General features: G+C 34.5%; 1 protein-coding gene across 1 annotated transcript; it reads right to left on the reverse strand.

Moving 5' to 3' along the window:
• Positions 1 to 1,011: 1,011 nt before the first annotated feature.
• LOC113765135 (rhodanese-like/PpiC domain-containing protein 12, chloroplastic) lies at positions 1,012 to 12,290 on the reverse strand. Its single transcript, XM_027309215.1, has 8 exons — positions 11,867 to 12,290; positions 10,479 to 10,616; positions 10,177 to 10,268; positions 7,786 to 7,886; positions 7,602 to 7,712; positions 6,744 to 6,852; positions 5,912 to 5,962; positions 1,012 to 1,349 (listed from the first exon to the last, which is right to left on the reverse strand). The coding sequence occupies exons 1-8, from the start codon at positions 12,138 to 12,140 to the stop codon at positions 1,269 to 1,271; spliced, it is 957 nt and encodes a 318-aa protein (XP_027165016.1). The 5' UTR covers positions 12,141 to 12,290; the 3' UTR covers positions 1,012 to 1,268.
• Between the last annotated feature and the right edge of the window lie 11,103 nt (positions 12,291 to 23,393).

Here is a 23,393-nt window from a genome sequence, read left to right on the forward strand (position 1 = left end):
TGACAAAAATGCCCTGATATAACTAAACAAAAGGCAACTCAACAAAATCATTTATTTCATTCTCTAGAGAAAGAGAGAGAGAGAGGAATTGGGAACTAAGGCGTATAATAGGTATATTTGTTAAAAATTAGGTATAAAAAATTTATTTTTAAATTCCAGTAAGTCATTTCTGTTAATTTTAACGGATTTCGTCACCTTTACAATTTAGTTCAAAACATAAAGTGTCGTTTTGTATGTTTTGAAATCACATGGAGCTTTTCTGTACATTAGATTTATCACAAAAGAGTTTTTTTTTTTTTTTTTTTTACCTTTTACATAATTTCTCCATTTAAAAGACAATAAGTGTGTTACTTAGGCCAGCCCAAAATTCTACTGATGAGAAAGAAGTAATAAAGAATATTCAGGGTTTCAGATTGGATAACTAATGCTATGGAGCACCTGAGCAGCTGAGCTGTCTGTCAAAGGCTTTTCATCCTCTTCTCACCCTTTCAAATTGAAGTGTTCATTTCTTGTTTTTCGATTCAATAAATTGCTTTGGTTTAGTGACTGGGTTTCACTTACGCCTTAGGACACTAATTGAAGAAGTGAACATGTTTCTGTCCTTTCAACTACCATTTTCTTTTTGGTGTCAAAGTCCATCAAACTTTCAATGCGCAAAAATGCCATAACGTTATGATGAAGATTCTAATAATTGTTTCCCATCCTCTCATTTTTATCTACTTTTACCAAACAATATTTTCCAATATCTCCCTTGTTTATATCTCCTCATTAACTCGAACAAGCTGCTCTTTAACAAGATACCATTTTGCTTCAGTCCCCTTGTATCCCTTTCCACAGGAAGGTTTCCTTTCCCTTCCTGTCCTTTCTTTGATCCCAAACAGTTTCTGTAAATAAAATAAAATAAAAGTGCACAACAAGAAACTCTCTCTCTTCTCCTTTGGTCCTAAGTGAGTGCAATGCAATTACTCTATTTGGTTTCCACATAACCAAATCCCACAAAAACCTGGCTAATAAGAGCATAGAAATCATCAAGGGAACACCATTTTAACCATTCAGTATCGAACTCATACAACATTAAACCTTGAACAACAGATGTAGGTGCTTGCAAAAATATGCTAAAAATTCAGCCAAAAGTTTGATTCAGAGCAAAAAGTTCAACAGGTTGTTCACTTTTGTTTCCCTATGAACCATTGAAGCCAATAACAAATGTGAAACTAACAAAAAAAAAATAAAAGCAAAATTTCATTCAAGAAAATAAAGAATTCTATTCAATAGGTAGGGACTGACTGATCAGCCTTCAGTGCATATTGATGAATTCCTCCAGACACGTTGAAAACTCTCCTAAACCCCTGAGCATTAAACGTAAAGCAAGTTAAAGCTTCAGGTGGTATGAAACAACAGTTCCTAAAATTGAGATATTGTAGGGAGAAAGGTAGTAAATTACACTTATTTAAGTCCTATAACGTTCTTTCATCAAAAACCAAGTAATAATGCATGCCATTCCAAGTATATAGGACAGTGAAGCACACATTAGGATGAACAAGAAATCCCAACTAGGTTCTATTTCTCATGCAAAATGCAAAAGAGCCATCATGAATTAGTAACACAAGAAAATGGTGACCAGGCCAAATATCAACAATCAGTATAATGGAGTCAAATGGCTATTACCACTAATGCTCTTCTGTTGGAAGTATCGGAAATCAAACAAAAACCAACATAACTACCAACAATGAGAAACATTAGAGGATACATGGTAGCATTGTCTCCCTGTACTGCTCAGCCTGCTTAAACAGACATAATGCAGGGTAACATTTGATTGTTTGAACACTTAAATGATGTGACCACTTAGAGATGAAGTTTTCAACATTCCATTCACGAAGTCGAAAGAGCAGCAAAATTGCCAGGCTCTGTTTTGATAGACTTTTCTCAAAAGTTTTCTGAACCAGCCACCTTGTTCAACCATATACCCCCTTAATCTACAATATGCTAGAGTAGTACTTTTCTTAAAAAACTTCTGAGAAAACCATCCACATGGAGCCTTACAAGAAATCTAATGAATCAATTTGTGCATGGAGATGACCTTCAGCGATTTCAATTGCAATGAATGACATGCTATAAATGATCTTGGGAACAAACACAAGAATGCCTTAATTGGTATGATGATAGTATTATAAGGTTGAACGGCCATCTCTCAGGCTATTCAAAAAATTACAGATGAAACTAACGAATTCTTAGAACCATAAGATTTTTAGCAGGTACATAATTCACATCTGACATGCAGTTGAAGAAAATAGACACTCACAGTATCAGAAAGGAGAACAATTTGAAAGATCTTAAGATCCTCAGTAATTATTCAAGAAAAAGAAGCATTAAATTGATTGAGCTACCTTGCTTTTGAATTGACTTTAATATTTCTTTATGCGCATATATATTGCATCACTATATCTCATAATCTGAACATAGAGACATATACTAAAGAGAAGACACATAACAGATTCAGTTGCAGCCTATCAGTTCCTCGTTGAAACAACAGGAAAGAAATATTCCTCAAGTATGCTGACTTTATCACAGCAGAAGATACTCAAGATAAAGTGAAGTATAGATGAAGATGATCACCCCTTGGTGATGGAAATGTTGCTGAGTTTTTTTGAGGCAATTGAAGCCTCACCACTTCAGGACTCAAATTTACACAGTTCCAGTGCAGATCAGTACAGCAGAATTATGATTAGATGAAGGATATCCGCTGAACCTTCATGCAGACCTGTTTTAAGTGAATCAAGCACATCATAATGATAACGAGCTGAATTCAAGGTCTCTGTGACTAGTGACCAGACTAAACAGTTAATAGGGCATTGATGATCGGGAGATTAAAGAAGCCATCATTCCAGTCATTAGTGTCAAAGGTTCTAAGACCAGGTGAATACACAATGGAATACAAGTTACTGACATTGGCGCAAGATGTCATACCAGCTACCTAGTTTTTTAACTCAAGTTAGGAAGACATCTCCAAACCAACCAATTTCTTTAGTTCCTCAAATTCTTCATCCTGGTTTTATGAAATATTTAAGACCAATAGCTTGTTGCAAACTGTGTAAGTAGACTTCTTTTGTTCAGATCAATCTACTAAATAGTGAATTTGACCCCGTGTCCCCTTAAGAATATGTTTTGTAAAAGGCAGATCCATCATCTGATAGCACAATCCCTTTGTCAGAGCTCAATCAGAGACATAGCTAAATAAGGAAAATCACAAAGTATTAATGTGCTTTGCACGAAGATATTAGGGAAGCTTCTAATGAAGCCTGTTGAACTTTTCCTTATATATGTCTAAACTTGCATTACCTCAAGAGAAATCCAGAGTTTTGTTATATGTGCTACTGCAGCTTTTATTTAATTTATAATGATAGTGTTTCAGAGGGTTTTACTGCTACGAAGCACATGGAGCATGCAAGCAATAATTTATGGAGGTTTAACTGCACCTTTAGGAACAGAAACAAACAAGTATTCTACTTTAAAGTCTCTCCCATCAAAAGCTGAATGCTATTCACGTGTGTTTTGTTGATGACTTTGCCACTAACTACAGGGGCTACTACAGTGTATATCAGAAAGCTCTTATGTGGATCAGACACACACGCTTTCAGGACGCAAAGTAAACTCTGGAATAGGCCTCATTAAAAATTAGTGATACGTTCCAAACACTTTATTGTAACTTTGCTGACAAGTTTTATAGCTTCAAATTCATTGCAAGCAGGAATCTATGAAGTCTTTCCCTAATTGATCAAATTCTGACAGAGAGCATGCAAAAAAATAAAAAAAAAATTCAATGTGCACAAGTCTTCGCCCTTTCAGCACTGCAATGCCAAGAAAATAAGTTGCGCTGGAATCTTCTTCCTTTAAGATATGCTTGTCTAGCCTTCCTAGACCAACACAGATCATTTTTGTTACATTCTCTGGTGAGTGTTTGCTTTAAATCTTTTGTCAGTCTCTGGCAAAACAACTACACTTCAGCATACTCATCTCCCCTATAATCTATACAGTTTCTTCTACAGAGTGAGTCAAATTCTTTCGATTCCACTGCAATATAGCCAAGCGGCATTTCTTGATTGCCTTGAAATCTTGGAAGCCATGTCTTAAAAAATAACTATAAAATACACTCCCTCTGTTCCCTCAATTATATCCTGCACACCTTTTAGTCATCCCCAAATATTTGTCAAAATAGCTAAGGAAGTTTATTTAGTTTTTAAATCTACCGACTTGTCCAGCGAAGAGACAGCTGATTTGCTTATAGTGGCCCACTATGTACTATGGAAGATCAGATTAGCTTCACTTTGCTGAGTGTCTAAGATGCAGCCCAAACTTGAAGGTGCAAGGGGCATACCAAAATTAATTGGGTTAAAGGTGAAATTTGTGCATTTAAGTCTACAGATCTACGCTGCTGATAAAATAAACTCTCCCAAACGTGACTATCTTAATAGGACAAAGGGAGTATCAGGTTCTTTTCTACACTGCACTTCTATCTAGCATCAAGACATACTGATCCGAAGCCTGGTTTTATTGACCATAGAACAATTTATCTTAACAGTCTCCTTCTGGATCCAAAAGTTTTATCAAGCTCTTTCTAAGAATAGATTTATTTAAAGACTTGAAAGGAGTCTTAGTCTTGTAGCAAGAGTTGGTGGTAACTCATGGGAGGACCAAGGCAGCAAAATGAAGAAAAGTTCCAAAACACAAATAAGAAGTTATTGCAACCAAGAACTTTATTCTATCTCCCACCATTTTGCCTTGAAGGAACTCTTGCACACAATTTTGTAGGGATTCTTGCCTTTCAAAACTATGGTTTTGAAAATAAGAAAAACAAGAAAGATAAAATGTTATATACTCAAAAAAGAAAAGTAAAAGTTTTCAAAATTCCACATACATGATCATTACCCAAGCAGTGCCTTCTAAGATTGAGAAGAGATGCCATACTGAAGTGACACTCATCGAGGAACTTATTCAGACTGCAAGCTTCTTATGTTTCTCTTTTTTAAATTTAATAGTCTATCAAAGAAAGCTGGGCAGGACTATTAACTGAAGAAAAATGAGGCTGAAGCCAATTCCAAGGAAAAACAAGAATTGGTCCAAACAAATGAACATTAAGCACTAAGATAATAAAAACTCAATCATTATCTGCCAAAATATGGAGATTGAAAGCCTTCTACTTCGCAAGACAAATCAATTCGATGATACATAGATAACACAGGAATATCACAAAGGATAATCCAACCAAAAATCTACACTGTAAGATTCAGAAAAACAGGCCATTTCAACATTTTCAAATTTCAATTATCAAGAAATGGGGTTTGTAACAAAAGGCAAAGCCTAAATATTTTGGAATCACATACAATAATAAGATTCTAAAACTTCGAAAGAATTTTTGAAGAATCTAAACTGTCAAATAGGCCTTAGATTAATCCAAAAAATAAAATTTGCTAATCACATTGTCTCCAATACCTTCACATTCCCATTCCCAATTATCGATCTCTTGGAGTTGTTCGCTAATGATCCAAATTTGCTATCATATCTAATTCATCCAAAATGCAAAGTTTACATTACTTTGAATATGGGGGAAAACATATTATCATTTCAAACTCACGATTTCACCTCGAAATATTAGATTCACTAGGTTTAGGAGACCCCAGTTGTGAATATGTCCCTAAATGCTTCAAGCTAATTGACTTTTTTCTGATATCTGCCACACACTATGCAGGTTTAACAAGATGTCCATATAGACAGACTTGATCATAATATAAATCTGAAACATATAACTTAACTGGAAACTAGGAAATCACTTGAGTCAAGCACACGTTAGTTTTAGACGACATTAAAAACTCACTCCACTCATAAATTCACGCGAGTAATGGGAAGACTTTACCTGTGTTTGCAACCACTTGGCAACTTGTAAAGACCTCACGCCATGGTGACACTGCATCATGGCCCAAAAGCAACCAGTCAGAGCAGATATCACTAAGTGGAGAATCCAAGATGGTAAAAGTTAAAGGTAGAAAACATGAAAAAGAAGTCAAGCTCATTAAACATAATGCAGATAACACTAAGTATATATCAGCATATATGAGTACTGGCTTAAGATAAAAGTAAATCCCTTAAAAAAGAAAAAGAATAGAAATCAATGATTACATTTGACATCATAATATAAATTCCTGCCAAATATGGTTCAACAAATAAGGTATGTATTAACATAACATATTCTAACCATGGTAGAACAGCAAACAGGCAATGAGAGGATGACAAATAATACCCAAACTGCTGAGAGGTTCTAACAATAAATATTGCACACTAGCAAGCCTTTGGCACCTGCGCAAGAAAATCTTATAATCTGACAAAATGCCCATCCAAGAACAGACTTTTTTATCAATCCGTTGCATGAAAAAGCATAAAAGTCATATGGCTAGACATGCACATGCAAGAAAAATTATGATTAACTGAAGTTGATTACATAAAAACATTTTGGCAGGCAAATGAATGGAACATCGTCAGAGTAGAATAGACTTGCAAAGTAAACACAAGAAGCAGCTTAAATAGGTAACCATTTAAGGATTTAAAAACTTAAATAAAATAGCAACAACTAACAAAGTTTAGGCTATAGCACCTTGCATGTGAAGACCAAAAGTAACAAGACATGACTTGCTAGTTTCTGCATATCAGAATATACTACTTAAAGTAAAGAGGAGAAAATATGTACACACCATGACATATGTGTCTTTTTGAGGATCAAATCTCGTTGCAATTTCAGGACCCCAGTTTCCAAACTGGCGAAGTGGAAGAACCTGAAAACTGGGTAAAGAAGCTTTGGCCCTGTTTCAGAGAATAAACAGTATGAGGAATGTGTTCGATTCCAAATCCTAAAAAAGAAAGTTCTCTCTATTGGTGTTTTGCTTTGTCATTGTTATGAGTATGTAGGGGCCGGGTTGGTGGGTATTACTGCAGCTGCAGCTGCCACGGGTAACTTCAATCATTCCTCTTATTTATCATTAGTCTTGCAAAAAAAAATTATGATTACCTGCAACTTATTCATGAAAAGCTGGACATATTTGTCAGGAAATCAAGTTCTTATAAATTACTAGAACCTTCTTGCCAAAGTTCCATCAACAATTGAGACATTAGCAATAAGATGTATGAATAAAATGAAAAGGTTCCCCCAACTTCCTGATGCCATAAGTCCTCAAGTTGTCATTGAATATGACTATGTTTTAAACACATAGCATTAGCAATATGAAGCCCATAATGAAAAGCATCATATATAGAATGCATCCTATCTGACATGTGACAAACATTTTCTGTTTGCAAGAATTTACAGGGTTGGTTCTTCAGTTCCCGTAACAATCTTGAATACTCAACATTCTTGTTCAGAAAGCAATATACACAGACGAAAAACAAATATGGCACTCAACAACATATCAACAGAGTGTATGCCATCCTTTTATTCCACCTTAAGACTACAATACCTTTTAGGTAGAATACTTTGAAATATTCAAGAAGAACAAGATGGATAAAATGTTTCAAGTGCAAGTTAAAACATGCAGTCACATGGGATAAGATCATACACTTCTTCTGGTTCTCGAACATCAATCAGTTGAGCCTCTTCTAAGAAAGAGGGATCTTGCATCTTTTCATGAAGCTCTGTAGGTGCAATTTCTTCAAGTATTGATTCTTCCCTTCAAATGAAAGCATGGACACGGTAAAAGACCAGCATTGTTTGCATCATAATACCAAATTTTGTGAGCTTACCTTTCAGAAAGAACTTGCAATAGATGCCAACCGAATTTAGTTTTACACTTTACAACGTTGTTCAATGGAGCAGAAAATGCAGCCTCCTCAAATTCTGGCACCTAATAAGTTCCAAGATGCAGAAAAATAACTCAAATGGCAGAGATGATAACTGCATTATGAGGACGCGGACATAGGTCTTCAATTGAGTTAAATTTACTATCTTGATTCTGTTAGGAAAAAACTGAGCATAATAAACTGCAGCCACTCCCATTGATGTGTAACATGTAGCACTGGCAATCAAAATTCTAATACCACCATATGCCCCTTAACAGGTAACTGTTCCTCAGTAGACATTCTAACACGGGGAACTACTGTATTAGTGAAACAGCCATTAGTACTGAAATAAATTATTAGCTTTATCCAGATAATATCAGATAAGATTCTACCCAGTTGATTCAACTAATTTGTTTATCTGGCAGCCAAAACACAGAAATAAGTACAGATATTCAATACTTCGGATTGTTTTTTCTTTCCTTGTGGAAAAGGAAATAATGCACCAGAATGTGAAATACCTGATAAAGCATTGACATGAGATTCAGATACTACATTCAAGAAGTGAAAGCAAAACAACCAACGGAAGCCAAGGAGCTTTATTTGATGCTAAATAGAAAACCAAATCATGTGCACAAAATCTGCTGTCTTTGCAGCTTGTTGCTGAATGAAAAATGTCTTATCATTACCACCACCACTGTGTACTTCAATGCACTCAAATAATTGTAAAATTTCTAGAAGATTGAAAAGGGAAAAAAAGGATGTAACCGAGTTAAGTTATTAAAAAAAAATCGAACTAAGGTCCCGAAATTCTCTTTAACAGGCACAGAACAGCATTTTACCAATCCCACCTGAAATGAAAAGGATAGTTGACCAAAGAAAATTGAGCTTCCAGACTGAAAAGCGTACACGATATGTAATTGTTGGTTAATTGCTTCGAGTAACAATTATGCTTAGCAAATCTTTTCTTACACTCAAATTCTTTTTGTTGCTAACTGATGAACTTGAGAGAAATTTTTCAAACTCTAGTACCAGGATCCGCATTGAAACAAGTCAACAAATTAACAGGTCATCAAGAATTTTTTCAGCATATAGAATTGTTTATCGATCTAGCAATATGAGCTATTGTTAGCATTCTGAACAGATGTCTATTTTGCTTTTTCTATTCTCTTTTCGGCCCCAGTCCATATCTGTAGGACATTTGAAACACTTAAAAAGCTCCTAAAAATTCTTTGCTTCAAGTCAAAACTCAAATCAAAAGTCTAAATCTAGGGACGGACAAGATCATCTTGCTATATTGACCAAAAGGCTGAACAAACAGCCATGTATTCACAACAAAATGCAAGAGCTTCAATGTAACTGTTCAATTTGTCTCTGGAGTAAAAGCATGCCTTGTTAATAACCATGAAAATTAAGATCTTCAATGTCAGATTCTAATTTTGAAATCATAGGGCAAGTGTGCATGTGGGGCAGCAAATCTGTTCCTATTCTTCTTTTGTATATTAGTTTTCATTGCATCACAATGCCAAGTGAAATCGTTTGATGAATCTATTGCCCCCAGAAGAGCTTGTAACTAATACCAAATTGTAGTATATGTGCTTGGTCTATGATTAAGTACTAAGGTCCAATAGACAATATAATGTTGCCCGGCCATTCTGCATGATCACTCTAGCATGATATGCCGTGTTCTTTGAACAAACATTTCGAATTTCTGAAGTCTCCATATTGCTTTTCCTTGAAGTTTGACTAGTTATTTCACAGATTGTGAAGCACAAAGAAACTGCATGAGCACTAATTACTAACCAAAATAGCCATTCGATGTATATCTGTCCATTGTAATATGAACAAGTTTTCCATATTCAAAAGAGTTTTGAGTTCTGTTTAGAGTTCCTAAAACAATCCCTGGACAGAACTCATTCATGTAGCACATTGGTAACAAAATGTCACTGCAGGAAATACCTAAACCATAAATGTAGAATAAAGATAGGTATTCCGAGAACCTTTACATTAACTGCTCCAGCACGTGCAAATAAATGTTTATGAGCTGTTTACTATTAACTCTATACTTGGTACAAAAGCTTAAGCTTCCAAATGAAGCCCCCTGTGTATGTCTTTAATCATCACTTTAGCATACACACAGAGCCTCATAGGTTTATTATCTTGACCGCCTTGAGTTAGATCCTGACATTATTGCCTCCCCAAGCTCATGATATCTTATAAGTTATGCTCATTGAGCAAGTAATGCATTTATATCATTCACTGGAAGCAAAATAATGAAGCAAATGAAAATAATATAGACTAATATGGGTATTATATTGCACATATCTGTCTGGAACAGAAATAAGCACAAAGGAATACCATTTGTCCCTTCCTCACCCAACCAAGCATTCCCCCTTCCTCTTTTGATGGACAAATTGAATATTCAACAGCCAAGTCGCTTATATCCTCTCCTGAATACAACGTAGATTTCATTATCGGAACAACTTAATCAGACAAACATAAAAATCTTGCTTTTAGAAATAACTGATATTCAATGGAAGATATTGAATACAAAAGCCATGATCAAAACCAACTTGCTGTTGCTTTCTTGAAAATGCCAGATAAAAGGGCTAATAGATGATGATCGTCAAACAAAAAGTACACAAGAACTAAAAAAAGACCTTGCGTGATTCTTTTCTGTAGCTCCAGCAGAAGCTTAAGATCATCTTCTCTCACAAGCAGATGCTGAACTAATATTTCCCTGCCAGCAGTGGAACCACTCGAGCTCTCAGAGCCACCACTCCCAGCACTAAACGAGGCTGAACACTCCAATTATTAAAATAATAACAACAAGAAGTAATCATGAAGCTGAATGAGAAAAGAAATATGTAATATTAGGGATGTAAAAATCATTGATGTCATGGGTGTCTGTATGAGAAAAAAATAATTAAAATAATGGATTACTATTTAGTTCTTTTCAATTTTAAACCACTAATAGTACATCAAGCATGTGCTTCAAGTGTCCTACATATACTGGTTAGTTCCTTTGTGCTTTCCAGCTAAAATTTGTCCTCAGCCTTCTATTCAGTAACTGAAGCTAAACAACAAACGTAAAGTCAAAATTGAACAGTAAAGTTTTCACTTGGCAGTTGGTTCTTAAGTTCCAATTGTTCAATTCATTATATATCATGATCTAGTTGGCAGTACTGCATCTAGTTGCACCTGATTTTAGATGAAAATGCCTCGATGCTTGATTTGTTTTCTTTCAAGGTAATTACAGTTTTAAGTAGAAAATGAAAATAAAAAGGGAAAAAAAAGAACGAACACAGTGATAAGTTGCAAGCTAAGTTTATGGAAGAAGCTACTTATAGTTGCTTTCTGCTGCAAATGAAGCAGTAAAACTTAAAAAGAATGTTATACTATGATCAACTCAAATTGCCAGTGCCATTAGTCTTAGTCTGGTGAAATGTACGCAACAACACAAAACATGAGCACACAAATATGACAATGAACGAGTACATTGTAAATATACGACCAACCAACGTCTCTAACCATTGAACCGATTTTAATTTTTTTTCCCAATTTTGTCACATCTAGACCAGGGGTGTACTCAAACTGCTATATTCCAGTTCCAGCTCCAGAAAAATGTAAAAAGCTCGAACTTGATTTCAAGCTAATCCCTCGAGACAAGCTCAAACTCAGCTCACATGGTATGATAAGATCAAGTTCAACTCATCTGAGTTGAGCTCAATTCTGTGAGTTTGAGGTCAAGCTCAATCAAGCTTCAGTGATATAAATTAATATCTTACATTCCCCAAATAAGGTACACAACAGACCTTTCACATTAACAGACAAAAGAACATTTACCAATCAATTAAGCTCTCACAAGTAGCTTAAACTGTATATTGGACCCATTCACCTCATGGTAAACCACATTCACAAATATCAAGAAAGTAACTAATTTACGAACTACTCCAAAAAAAAAATTGCCACTTTCCCCTAAAAATTTTGGAAAAAAGGGGAAACACAAAATAGTAGAGGGAAGATGGAGTTTGATAGAATGACAAACCTGTGAGGCCTCTAGGACAAAACTGATGAATGCCCGCCATAGGAGGTATCCCTTTGAAACTGGAAGAGTAAAAACGACGAGGCAAATCGGGTGTACCTAAAAGGGCTTTCTTGGAGAGCATTGTCTGATGATGCAGCAGAGAAAATTTAACAGGGGAAGAAGTAAAAAATGGTTCCGATAATGGTGATGAAGAGAAGTTGAGAGAAGGGATGAGAGTTAAGAGAGATGGAGCAGAGGAAACTGGTGGTAGTAGCGAAGAAGATGCTCTTAACATTTCTTGATCCTTGGCAAATTTCTTGCAGAGAATATGGCTTTGATGGTTCTGTTACTAAAATAAAATAAGGTTTTTGCTTTGATTTAGGTTTTATTTGGAGACAACTCAGGAGGTTCTCTGCTATGGGAATTCTTTGATTCTTTCCACTAGTTATGAAGGCACAAATGTGTAGGGATTTTACTAAGAATTTGTAGATGGATAATTATTACTTTTGTTTTAAGTATAAGTGGGATTGCTCAAATTTACAATCCCTTCGTCAAATCACCTGATCCATCCTCTTCCAAAGATGGATAATTATCTGGTAGTTACTAATGTAAAGTTATGTGATAGTTATTAATGCATGATTGGTCCAACACAGTTTGTTAAAATGTATTCAAGTGTTTGAGTTTTACAAAGGTAAATTAATTAAGAAAAGTGTATAAATGTAACGGTTGGTCTAATGGATTGTGCTTATTGGGCACTTTGTTAAGATGTATTAAAGTGTTAGAGTTTTACAAAGCTAAATTAATTAGGAAAAGTGTATAAATATAAGAGGGAGATAATAATTGTTAATGAATGTATACATATTAAGTTAGGTGGAATTTAGGTGTATTAGTACACTTGTTAAGAAAATCCATTAACGTGAATCAAGAATTCTTTTAGATAAATAAATTAAAAAAAAAAAGAAGATGGGAGGTACTATATCTTGTGTGATACATTTACAATGGTAGGGTGGCTGTATACATTCTTTTATTTATTAATTTTTATGGAGTGGGTAATTTAAGTATTATTGATTTAATGGGTAACCAATTAGTTTGTTAGTTGTAGTGGGTGACTAATTTAGTGGGCGTTTAACTTTTAATGGGTGGGTTACTAAATAACTAAATAAGATACATTCTAATGGGTGTTTTGGAGTCCGTCATTAAGATATTTAAAATTTACCTAATTTAGCATGTGAATGCAGATACTGCCCTGCATCCGGATATCTTCACAAATGAGTTCCATTCTTGCCAAAAAAAATTGGGGAAAATTGCAGAAACCTCCCTAAGGTTTCTGACACTTACACTCACCTCCCCTGCAGTTTGAGAAAGGGTTAATCACACTTTATCCCCTTTAAGTATTGGTCATTTCTCAATTTACCCCCCAATATTTGTTTTTCCACAGTTTACCCCTTCTGTCAATCCATCTAAGCAATTGCATCGTTAAAAACTTCAAGATGCCGAAATTGCCATTGGAAGAGAGCCGTTTGTTTTGACTGACTAAAATGTCCCTCAATGAGTTATAAAAAGGGGTGTCTAATACTTTTTAACCTATTTTTTCTCTTTCATGCTTTCATCCAGTTATAACCTATTTTTTCTCTTTCATTTCAACAGATCTAACAGTTCCTAAAATTTTTTTTGTCAACCAAAAGTATCATAAAAATGTCACAAAGTGCTTCAAATAACGTTGAAAGATCGCCCCAAAAAATGTGTGAATGTGGTAAAGAGGTACCATTGTGCACCTCTTGGACACTTGAAAATCCGGGAAGAAAATTTTACCGTTGCTCAAATTACAATGTGAATTTGTCATTAATAATCTGTTATTACTGTCTTTAATTTTGCTCTATACATGAATAAGTTAAAAAGAGTTTTAGACAACTATATTTTCTTTTTATTCAGAAACAGCATGCATGTGGGCACTTTTCATGGGTAGATAGATGAGAGAGAAAAGATGACCGACAATGACAAAAGGTTCCCTATCTTTTGTCTTCCGAATTTTTTTTTTTGTCCCATGTGCCAAATGGAGGGAAATTTCCCTCCTCCATTATTCTAGGATAATTTTGAAAACTTTTCTTTATCCCTTTCATAAATTTAGAGATATGGATATTTTGGGTTGTTCATTATTTTCTTAAGGATATTACTGTCTTTTCATTATTCTATTTTATCACCATTAGGGTTGACCGTTAGTCTTTGGGATAAACTGTGAAAAAACAAACATTAGGGGGCAAATTGAGAAATGGCCCATACGTAAAGGGGATAAAGTGCAGTTAACCCTTTGAGAAATAGCACTGACCTTCCTTGAACTTACTGATTCTTTGCATATTCAGTCCAGGCAATTAAAATATTGTTTTAGGGAGTGAAATGAGAAATTTGTACTAGATTTGCCCTTTGTACTACATGCCAAGTAGTACTAGCAAAGGAATGACAAAGTACTACAAATCAATTAACAATTGATAAACTTTAAGGGGTATAGTTTATGGATAAATAGGCATTACCTATTCAAAATACCAACTATTTATGGGTATTTTACTCTCAAACATTTAATTTATGAAAAATACATCAATGTTTGTAAGTAAAATTCCATTATAAAAAGGAAACCGGTAGATTATATATTTAATATAAATTAAATATTTTAAAAAAAGAAATGGCCCATAAAGTATTAATTCTTTATGGCTTTCCTCTATTATATGAACAAAGTATCTGTTCTTTATGGGCATTTTATTTTGAATCATTTAATTTATGTTAAGTACATAAATATTTGTAATTAAAATTGAAAAAATGTTACACTAGTATTTTTACGAAAGGGAAATTGATAGGTTTTGTATTTAACAAAAATTAAATATGTGAAAGTAAATACAAATTTAAATAGAGGTTTTAGATTTTGAGGCCTTATCACGTGAATAGAGGTAAAATACAAATCTTTTTTTAAAGTTAAATTGCCTAATAGAGATTTTGAGGCCATATCACGTGAATAGAGGTAAAATACAAATCTTTTTTTTAAATTTAAATTGTCTGATAGAGGTATCAAATTTAAATTTGTATTTACTTTCACATATTTAATTTTTGTTAAATACAAAACCTACTAGTTTCCATTTCGTAAAAATATTAGTGTAACACTTTTTTAATTTTAGTTACAAACATTTATGCATTTAACATAAGTTAAATGATTCAAAATAAAATGTTCATAAAGAGCCGATACTTTGTTCATGTAATGGAGGAAAGCCATAAAGAATTAATACTTTATGGGCCATTTCTTTTTTTAAAATATTTAATTTATATTAAATAGATAACCTACTGGTTTCCTTTTTGTAAGAATATTATTGTAACACTTTTTGAATTTTACTTACAAATATTGATGTATTTATCATAAATTAAATATTTGAGAGTAAAATGCCCATAAAGAGCTAGTACTTTGAATAGGAAATGCCTATTTGCCTATAAATTACACCCCTTAAAGTTTATTAATTATTAATTAATTTGTAGTACTTTGTCATTCCTTTGCTAATACTACTTGGCATGTAGCACAAGGGGCAAATCTAGCACAAAATTTTCATTTGACTCCCTAAAACAATATTTTAATCGCCTGAACTAAATATACCTAGAATCAGTAAGTTCAAGGGAGGTCAGTGCTATTTCTCAAACCACAGGGGAGGTGAGCGCAAGTGTCAGAAACCTCAGGGGAGGTTTCTGCAATTTTTCCAAAAAATTGAGACTAAATTAACAATTGAAGCCATTCTAAAGTGTGTTCTATTGTCACATAATTCTTCTAACATTTCAAAATATCTACTTCACCACCCCCATAGTTTCATGAAATGTGAAATTTAATGGTAAATAGGCTATGTAACATCATTTGTTGGAATACCAAGGTGCCCTTATTTAAATGTTAAATCAAATGAGAACTTAACTACCTTGCACATAATTGTAGGGATCATGTGCATAAATGCAAAAATTACAGGGGGATAAAGTGGATATTTATGCAAACTATAGGAGGTTTAATGGATATTATGATTTCATCACACGTATTTTTAGAGCACTTGTGGTTTGATCGCCGTAACTAATTATGCATTCTGTTCATTTTTTGATTTATATAAAATCACAGGAGGATTATATAGCTATTTTAAAACTTTAGAAGGATCATATGATATTATGCAAAGTCACAAGAGAATTATATGTAATTTTCCCTCCTGTTATTAATAATAGGATAAACTACATTTTGCTTCCCCTGAGCTTGAGAGTAAGTAACACTGTCCGCTTGAAGTTAAGACACAGACACTCTTCACGACCTGCTGTGATTGTTAGACAAAAGGTGTTGGTTCGAAAATTCAACAAAATGACATTAATGCACAGGTACAATAACTATGTGAATAATCAGCTAGAATATTGGGTGCCTATCAGGTGAGAAAATGGCACAATCAACTCATGTTATATAAATTATAAAAATTAATAATAACTACATAAAAAGCAGAATCAAGTTATAATTGTAAGGCAACCCAAAAAGAAACTCCCACAACCACAACTCAATTCTTGCACAGCTCCTCTTGTTTTCAATTCGGCTCTAATATACAGTGAAACTTGTGGAATCTAGGGTGGATCCTGCAAGATTTGCTAATGAAAAAAGTTTTAGAGGAAGAAATTGAGTTTTTTTTTTTTTTTTTGTACAAGATCCCAAATTCCAGCGTAAGAATTAGTGCCTTTGACCATATTTGCAAATTGTCGAATAATTTTCATTCTTCTTAATTGAGCACTGTAACAAGCAAGCGATGAGATGTTCACGAGCCTATGTGCATTTTTATTTGGTTGCTGAAGTTTCTTCTAGTTTTCAAGCTTTTGAAGTTTCTTTTTTACTAATAACAGTAGTGGAGTTGAGACTAATTGTCAATTGAACTAGTAATGTACCTTAAATTGATATTACTATTATGAATTTCTTAATTATTTTATTTTTCCCCTAAATTGGTATGATTAATATGCATTTCTTTTTTTTTTTTTTTTGACAAGAGAACCCACAACCACTATCCGAGAATGCGCACTGGATAAATCCCGCCCCTTGCAATAGTTCGCCAACCACACGGAAATGTAAGACACACTATGCAAGCCCTATGCGATGGACAGATGTCCCAGAGGAGATTCTAACTCGGATTGGTATGAAGACACGAAACCAAGTCTACCATTTCGGTCAGCTCAAGGGCTTAATATGCATTTCTTATTCAATATAGTATCAAATTTCGTAGCTTAACATGTATAGGAGAGGAATAAATTATTTAGGGGGGCAATGTGAGAAGAAGACAGGACTTTAAATTTGTAGAGCACAATGTCAAAGCAGAAGAATATTTTCCAAAATTCAGGGGGATGGGGGGCAATTTTGAGCACCAACTAGACATTATGTGAAAGTTTCAAGCCTATTCTTAACTTTTGTAAAGTTTGGGAGGGGAGGAGGTGCCCAGTCTCATTGCATTATGGCTTCACCCTTGCAGCTGGAGTTTCGTAATTTTGTGGTGACTAAAGTTTGTAACTTTTTTTTCCAAAAGCAAATGAATTTGAGTTGCTATTTATGGCCAAATTTTTGGTGCATTTACCATGATTCAAAAGCAGACCATTACTAAATTTCCAGGTCTCCACATTTAAAGCATCATTCAAGGGTAGTTGTGGGATGAAGATGTAATGTTAGTTTTGATAGTAAAATAATGGGTTAAAAACAAAAGAGCCTCATGTGGTATACTTAATATACAGAAAAGTCCCTTATGGTTTCAAAACATACAAAACGACACCTCATATTTTGAACTAAATTGTAAACTAACAGAATTCGTTAAATTTAATGAAAATGACAATTTCGGCTGTTAAACTTACCAGATTCCGTTAAATTTACCGTTAAATTTAACGGATTTCGTTAAGTTTTCTGTTAAATTTACCGGATTCCGTTAAGTTTAATGAATTCTGTTAGTTTATAATTTAATTCAAAACATGATGTGTCGTTTTGTATGTTTTGAAACCACGAGGAGCTTTTCTGTGTATTAGGTATACCATAGGGGGATTTTTTGTGTTTAACCCAAAATAATATTTGTCTTTAAAATGAATTATGTAATATGTTTGTGGCGACCCCACTTCCCCTTAAGGCGAACCAGAGGGTTGGCGGGCCGTCTGCCTAGTTTTCGCCAGGACTCACGCAAGAAATCTAGCCCAAATCCTTCCGAAGTATAGCCTAAATTATTACAGTATTGATCCTCCAAAATAGACCAATAACTAAGACCACATTAACTTCAGAGATAACAGCACTTTAAGATAGCGACTCGTCGATTCTTAAATACCTTAAGCGTTACAAACCACGGAATAAAGTCAAACAATCCCATTTAACAAATTCATACAAGCCAAATACATTCTTACAAGCTAAGTAACAAATTTACACAAGCCACATAACCAATCTAGGGTTTACACTTTTCCAGCTTCAAGTGGCAACCCGAAACAAAACTACATTGTTTAATCCGAAATACATTAATAACAAGTAAAGTAGATTTCAGGCCTTTCTCATATGCCAGAACCTGTCAAGGAAAACAAAATATCGTGGGGTGAGCTAAATCTCAGTGGTGCCCCAAAACATGCAATTACATAAGGCAAGTAGCAAATATTGATTTCAACTAAAGTAAACGATTAGGAAAGTGTATAACAACACAAGGTAGGATACAGGGGCTCTCAGGAGCCATTCTCCACGAACTTGATCAAAATTTTTCGTAGTTGACCCTCCGTCAACTTTCACTACCTACAGTCCATGTAAAACGCCACTTCACACCAGTTCCTACCTCCATTCATACCTCTGTCCCGGGCCCGCACACCAAAAATGGTAGTGGTAATACTCGAGTACACCCTTTTATAAACTAGTCGAGGGATTCACCTAACGACGTCACAGACTAGTCGAGGGATTTACCCAACGACGTCACAACACTTGAGATATTCACGAAAACATTTCACACAAGTCACCACTCGAACGACTAGTGTGATAAAGTACACACTGCTCACTTCGATGGATCAAAAACCACTTTGCAATTATCATATATTGAGTCAAGAAAGCACTGTAACCAAATAGTCATAAAACAAGCAGGGATACTCACCAAGAGTGAAGCTCAGATGTCAAGTTGGGAATCGAAATCCGCGTCTTCGCTAAATCCTAGAAAACCAAGTTTTAAGAACTATAAGTTTTCTATTCAAATTCTAGGTATATAAATATAAAAGGTTATCTGGTATATTACTAGTTTATTTCCTCGAAATAATTCGACAATCCACTTAGGATTAAACTTAGTAAAAGTAGTAAATTGTTTCATATGGCTTTCTTTATAATACTTTTCTTTCTCAAAGTGCCACTAGTACTTTTTTTTTTATTTAAAGTAAGTTTTCTTGCCGAACAGGTTTTCTACGCTTTTTAGTTAAAATTATTAAAATCTCGTATTTTGTCAATTTTCCTCTAGACATCTAGCCAGGGACAAATTTTAAGGAAAGAAAAGGAAGTAAAACAAGACTTAGGGTTTTAGAGACTAGTGACGTCGTTTTCTAAAAGTAATAAGGTTAGTTTAAGCTAAAGGAAGAAATATCGAGTCGGCGAAGTTTAGAAAATTTCTACACAAGATTTTCTAACGTTAATGTACAATACCAAGTTTTATCGTTCGATACTAGGGCGAAGATATATTTAAATAGCTTGCTTAAAACTTTCTCAAGTTCACAGGACCAAAACGGATTTCTTACGATTCCGATTCACAAGCACATGATATTTCAGATTTGTCAATATAGCAAACTCACATTTCAAATAGAAATCTCACTAGGGCTTCGTCAATCATTAGCCCTAGGTTTCAACGGATTCATTTCTGATCAAAATTTAAACAAATGACCAAGGTTTCGTCAATCATTAGCTCTTGGTATCCAACAGACTCATATCAGATCACAATTAAACAAAATAAATGCAAGGCTTTCAAGCAGTTCCATCGACTAAACCGCAAGGATTTTGTCAACCAAGTATAAATAATAACAAGCAATTCCAACAGTTAATTTCATCAAAACTTTAATGTTTGTAAAAATTACTCAAATAGCCAAACTGGAAATTTTACAGCATCTACACTTCAACATTTTTGGTCCAATCTTCCAACATATCAAATGTTTCATAGCTAAACCACTTACACGGCTTAAATACACATTTTTCATGCATTTCTAAACCATTTTCTTCCAAGGAAAAATTCCAGAAACAAGTTAAAATTTCCAACTCAAGTCTCTCGGCTACTAGCAAGTTTTCCAGCAGCTATGTGTCAACAATTTTGGCCAAATTTGCCAACAGTTCAAATGGTTCACTACTGAATGTCATACAAGACTTAAAACAACATTTTCCAGGCATTTCCATCCATTATACTCCAAGAAAATTTCCAGAAACAAACTGCAAAATTTCCAGCTCAACCTCTCGGCTACTAACAAATTTTCCAGCAGCCAAATGGTCCTAAATCCAAACTTTTCTCGTTTAAAACATGGTATTAGGTACTCAAATTCGACATGCAAACACTTAGCTAGCTAATTAACATTTCTAGTTCAAAATTAGATTCGAATAACAGCCATAATCATCAAATTTTTCAGAAATTTTTCCAGCTAGCCTCGGATGATCTTGCATGCAAGCTGATTTCATTTCATTTTTATTTTGGTTGTTTAGCCGAGCTAATTAGCCTCATGCAGGACTTAATTATCTTGTTATTAACTAGCCAATCACAGCTATAATCTCAGAACATCGCGATTAAGCCAAATAAAGCTGCATTATTCCTAATCAGTTCTCGGCAAACCTATTCTTGCGCACATCAGATTTTCTTTTTCCTAAACTACTCGTCCGAATGCACAAATCCAACATGCAAGTCTGTAACCAGTTTAATCATCTAGTGGTTAGTTGGTTAATCACCAATGCAAGCTCAGATTGTCAAGAAATAAACAAGGTTAATGCTACATTATCATTTCAGCTCTCGGCAAAACCCATTCCCTCGCGCATCAGAATTTTCTGTTCCTAAATCTCTCATCCAAACGCACAAATCCCACATGCAAGCTCTTAAACACTATCATCTACCTCTAATTAACTTAGTCTAGCTCAGAAATTACCTCAGCTAGACTCCCAGCTCCCTCGACAGTACGCTGAATTTTCTTTCTTTCCTCTCGGCTCACGCGCAAGGCCTGAAGTGCTGGTTCTGGTTGCAGTAGTTGCGGCTGTTGCAGGCGGTGGAGTTGGTGGTTGGAACTGGTGAACTGGTTGCCGCTGGTGGGGTTGAAGAAACAGAAGAAAATGGTCAGCTCGTGGTTGGGATGGGGGTAATGGTGCAGCTCACTCCCTCGGTCAGAACTGGAATGTTGCAGCTCGCGGGTTGCAGCTCGCTCTCTCGTCGATGATACTAAGGCTACGGCTCTCTCTCTCCTTTCCTTCGATGATCACGAGGTGAGGTGGATGATGGTGCGAGGTGAGAGGGTGGAGAGTGAAATGGTGCGAGGTAGGGAGAAGGTTGAGTGTGGAAATGGTGAAGATTGCATCCGGCTGAAGGAAATGGCTATGTTATATAGAGTTTGTCCGAGAAAGTGTTTGGTGGTTGCATGGATATTTTCGAAGTAGTGAAGGGTATTTCGGTCTTTTCACATTTTCTCCTAATTTCTACTCGAGTCCTCAATTCTAACTTAATTCCAAAAATTATTCCAAATGAGATTTAAACGCCTACCAATATACCAATCTCGCAAGGGTTCAATTATCGAAATTTCTACATCCAAAGTTTATACTTAGTATACTTGTGTTATGTTTATCTAACATTTAACAATTAAATTAGCTATCGGAATTCAAAGAATTTATTTTAAAGCAATAGAATTAATCTAACTCGAGAAATATTAATTTAGTATAACAAAACCGAATAATTTAATATTTGGCACAATTATATTATTTATTACATAAAAATTATCTTTACACTCTTATTTAAAAACAAGTAGTTATAATGCTAGAGTTTATTAAAGAATTAAAAATGCAAATGAAATGTGCATCGATATTTATATATATTTCAAGGTTCTCACAATGTTATTTTTGAAATCCATTTTATAACTTATAGAGTTTGGGGGTCATAAATTTGTTTTAGAGAAATAAAAAAAAGGATAGAATTGGCAAAACATTTATATATTATAAGAAAGCTATTCTTTCAACATATGGCGAAGTAGTTTAGTGGTGAGCGTGTTTTTTCATTTGCCAAAGGTCCAAGGTTTGAATTCCAGCAAAGGCAACAAACTTTTTCCACAAAACCCGGTTCGTGGACAAAATCGGTCAGGTTTCCGGTTTCATCCGATCGAACCGTCGGGTCGTTCACTAGTCAACGGTTTGCTTGCTCAAACGATCTGATTTACAACCCAGCCCGGCTCAACCGGTTTGACCACCGAGCCGGGTCGAGTTTAATAACTATGCTCCACAGAATAATTGTAATGCATTTTAATAATGATCAACGAATGAATACCAATCCTATCAATTGATCGTTAGAAAATTTATCTATAACAAACATTGCACAATAAAACAATTAAAATCCATCATTAAGAGCAAGCAAACAAACTCAGGAAAAAAAAACTCCCTAAACTGATAACCAATAATCAAATGACATAAAGTGAAAAACAAATGAATCAAAAAAAATGAAAAGGACGACTTAAATGACACCAAAAAGAACATTAGAGTGCCCTTAATATAAAAGAGGCTCAGTTGCTTGTGTTTAATTTGGTTGGTGAGATTAGATCAAGTCCATCCTATAGGCAATATAGAAGCCATCTCCAATGGAGTAGGAAAAGAAAAAGGAATAAAAAATGGGTTAGAATAAAATATACTCCAACATTTAACTATCTAAACTCTCTTGTGTGTAAATTTTAGTGGTGTCAATTTGTGGTTAATTTAGCATCTAAGAATTATCCACAATGTGATTCTTGTTAAACTAAGAAATTTTTAAGAAGTCATTTAGATGTAGAATTGCTAGATCAAAATGCATTCAAAAATAATGGGCCAAAATCATAACTAGAAAGTTTGTTAAATGTAAGCATATGAAGAGTGGTGTAAACTATATGACAATAACCCCATATGCTTATGATACAAAATTTGCTGACTGTGGTTCTCTCGAAATTTATCAGACTTTTCCTCACTTTAAAATATCCCGTATTACTATCTCTATTGTTCTAATGTAGCAGTAAACTATACACTTACCCATATGACTATTGTCCTGATATAATAGTGGTTTCATTGTCCCAATGTTATCTTTTTCTCTGGTTTCATCATCATGTATGCAATATTACTATCCCACATATGCCCTTATATAGCCAAATCAAGAATGAACCAACTGAGTACAATCATTAGTTGTGAATATTTACGATGTAAAGAGTGCAATTAACAAAAAAAAATGGCAAAAAAAGTGGCAGACCCTTTATTAGTGTATAAATTTGCTAAAGAGAAGTGCAAGATAACATCTCTAGCCAAAAGTTAATCATCTTGGTACCACTCCTGAAG

The sequence above is a fragment of the Coffea eugenioides genome, chromosome 1, assembly GCF_003713205.1.
Source record: "Coffea eugenioides isolate CCC68of chromosome 1, Ceug_1.0, whole genome shotgun sequence".
Lineage (NCBI taxonomy): Eukaryota > Viridiplantae > Streptophyta > Magnoliopsida > Gentianales > Rubiaceae > Coffea > Coffea eugenioides.

Bases quoted from the DNA above. Each gene is read 5' to 3' on its own strand.
- LOC113765135 (XM_027309215.1), bottom strand. From the start codon at position 12,140: ATGTTAAGAGCATCTTCTTCGCTACTACCACCAGTTTCCTCTGCTCCA. The intron at 7,713-7,785 runs GTAAGCTCACAA...TTTCATTTGAAG, and splicing joins TTGCAAGTTCTTTCTGAAAG to GGAAGAATCAATACTTGAAG. The intron at 5,963-6,743 runs GTGTGTACATAT...GCCATGATGCAG, and splicing joins AAAAAGACACATATGTCATG to TGTCACCATGGCGTGAGGTC.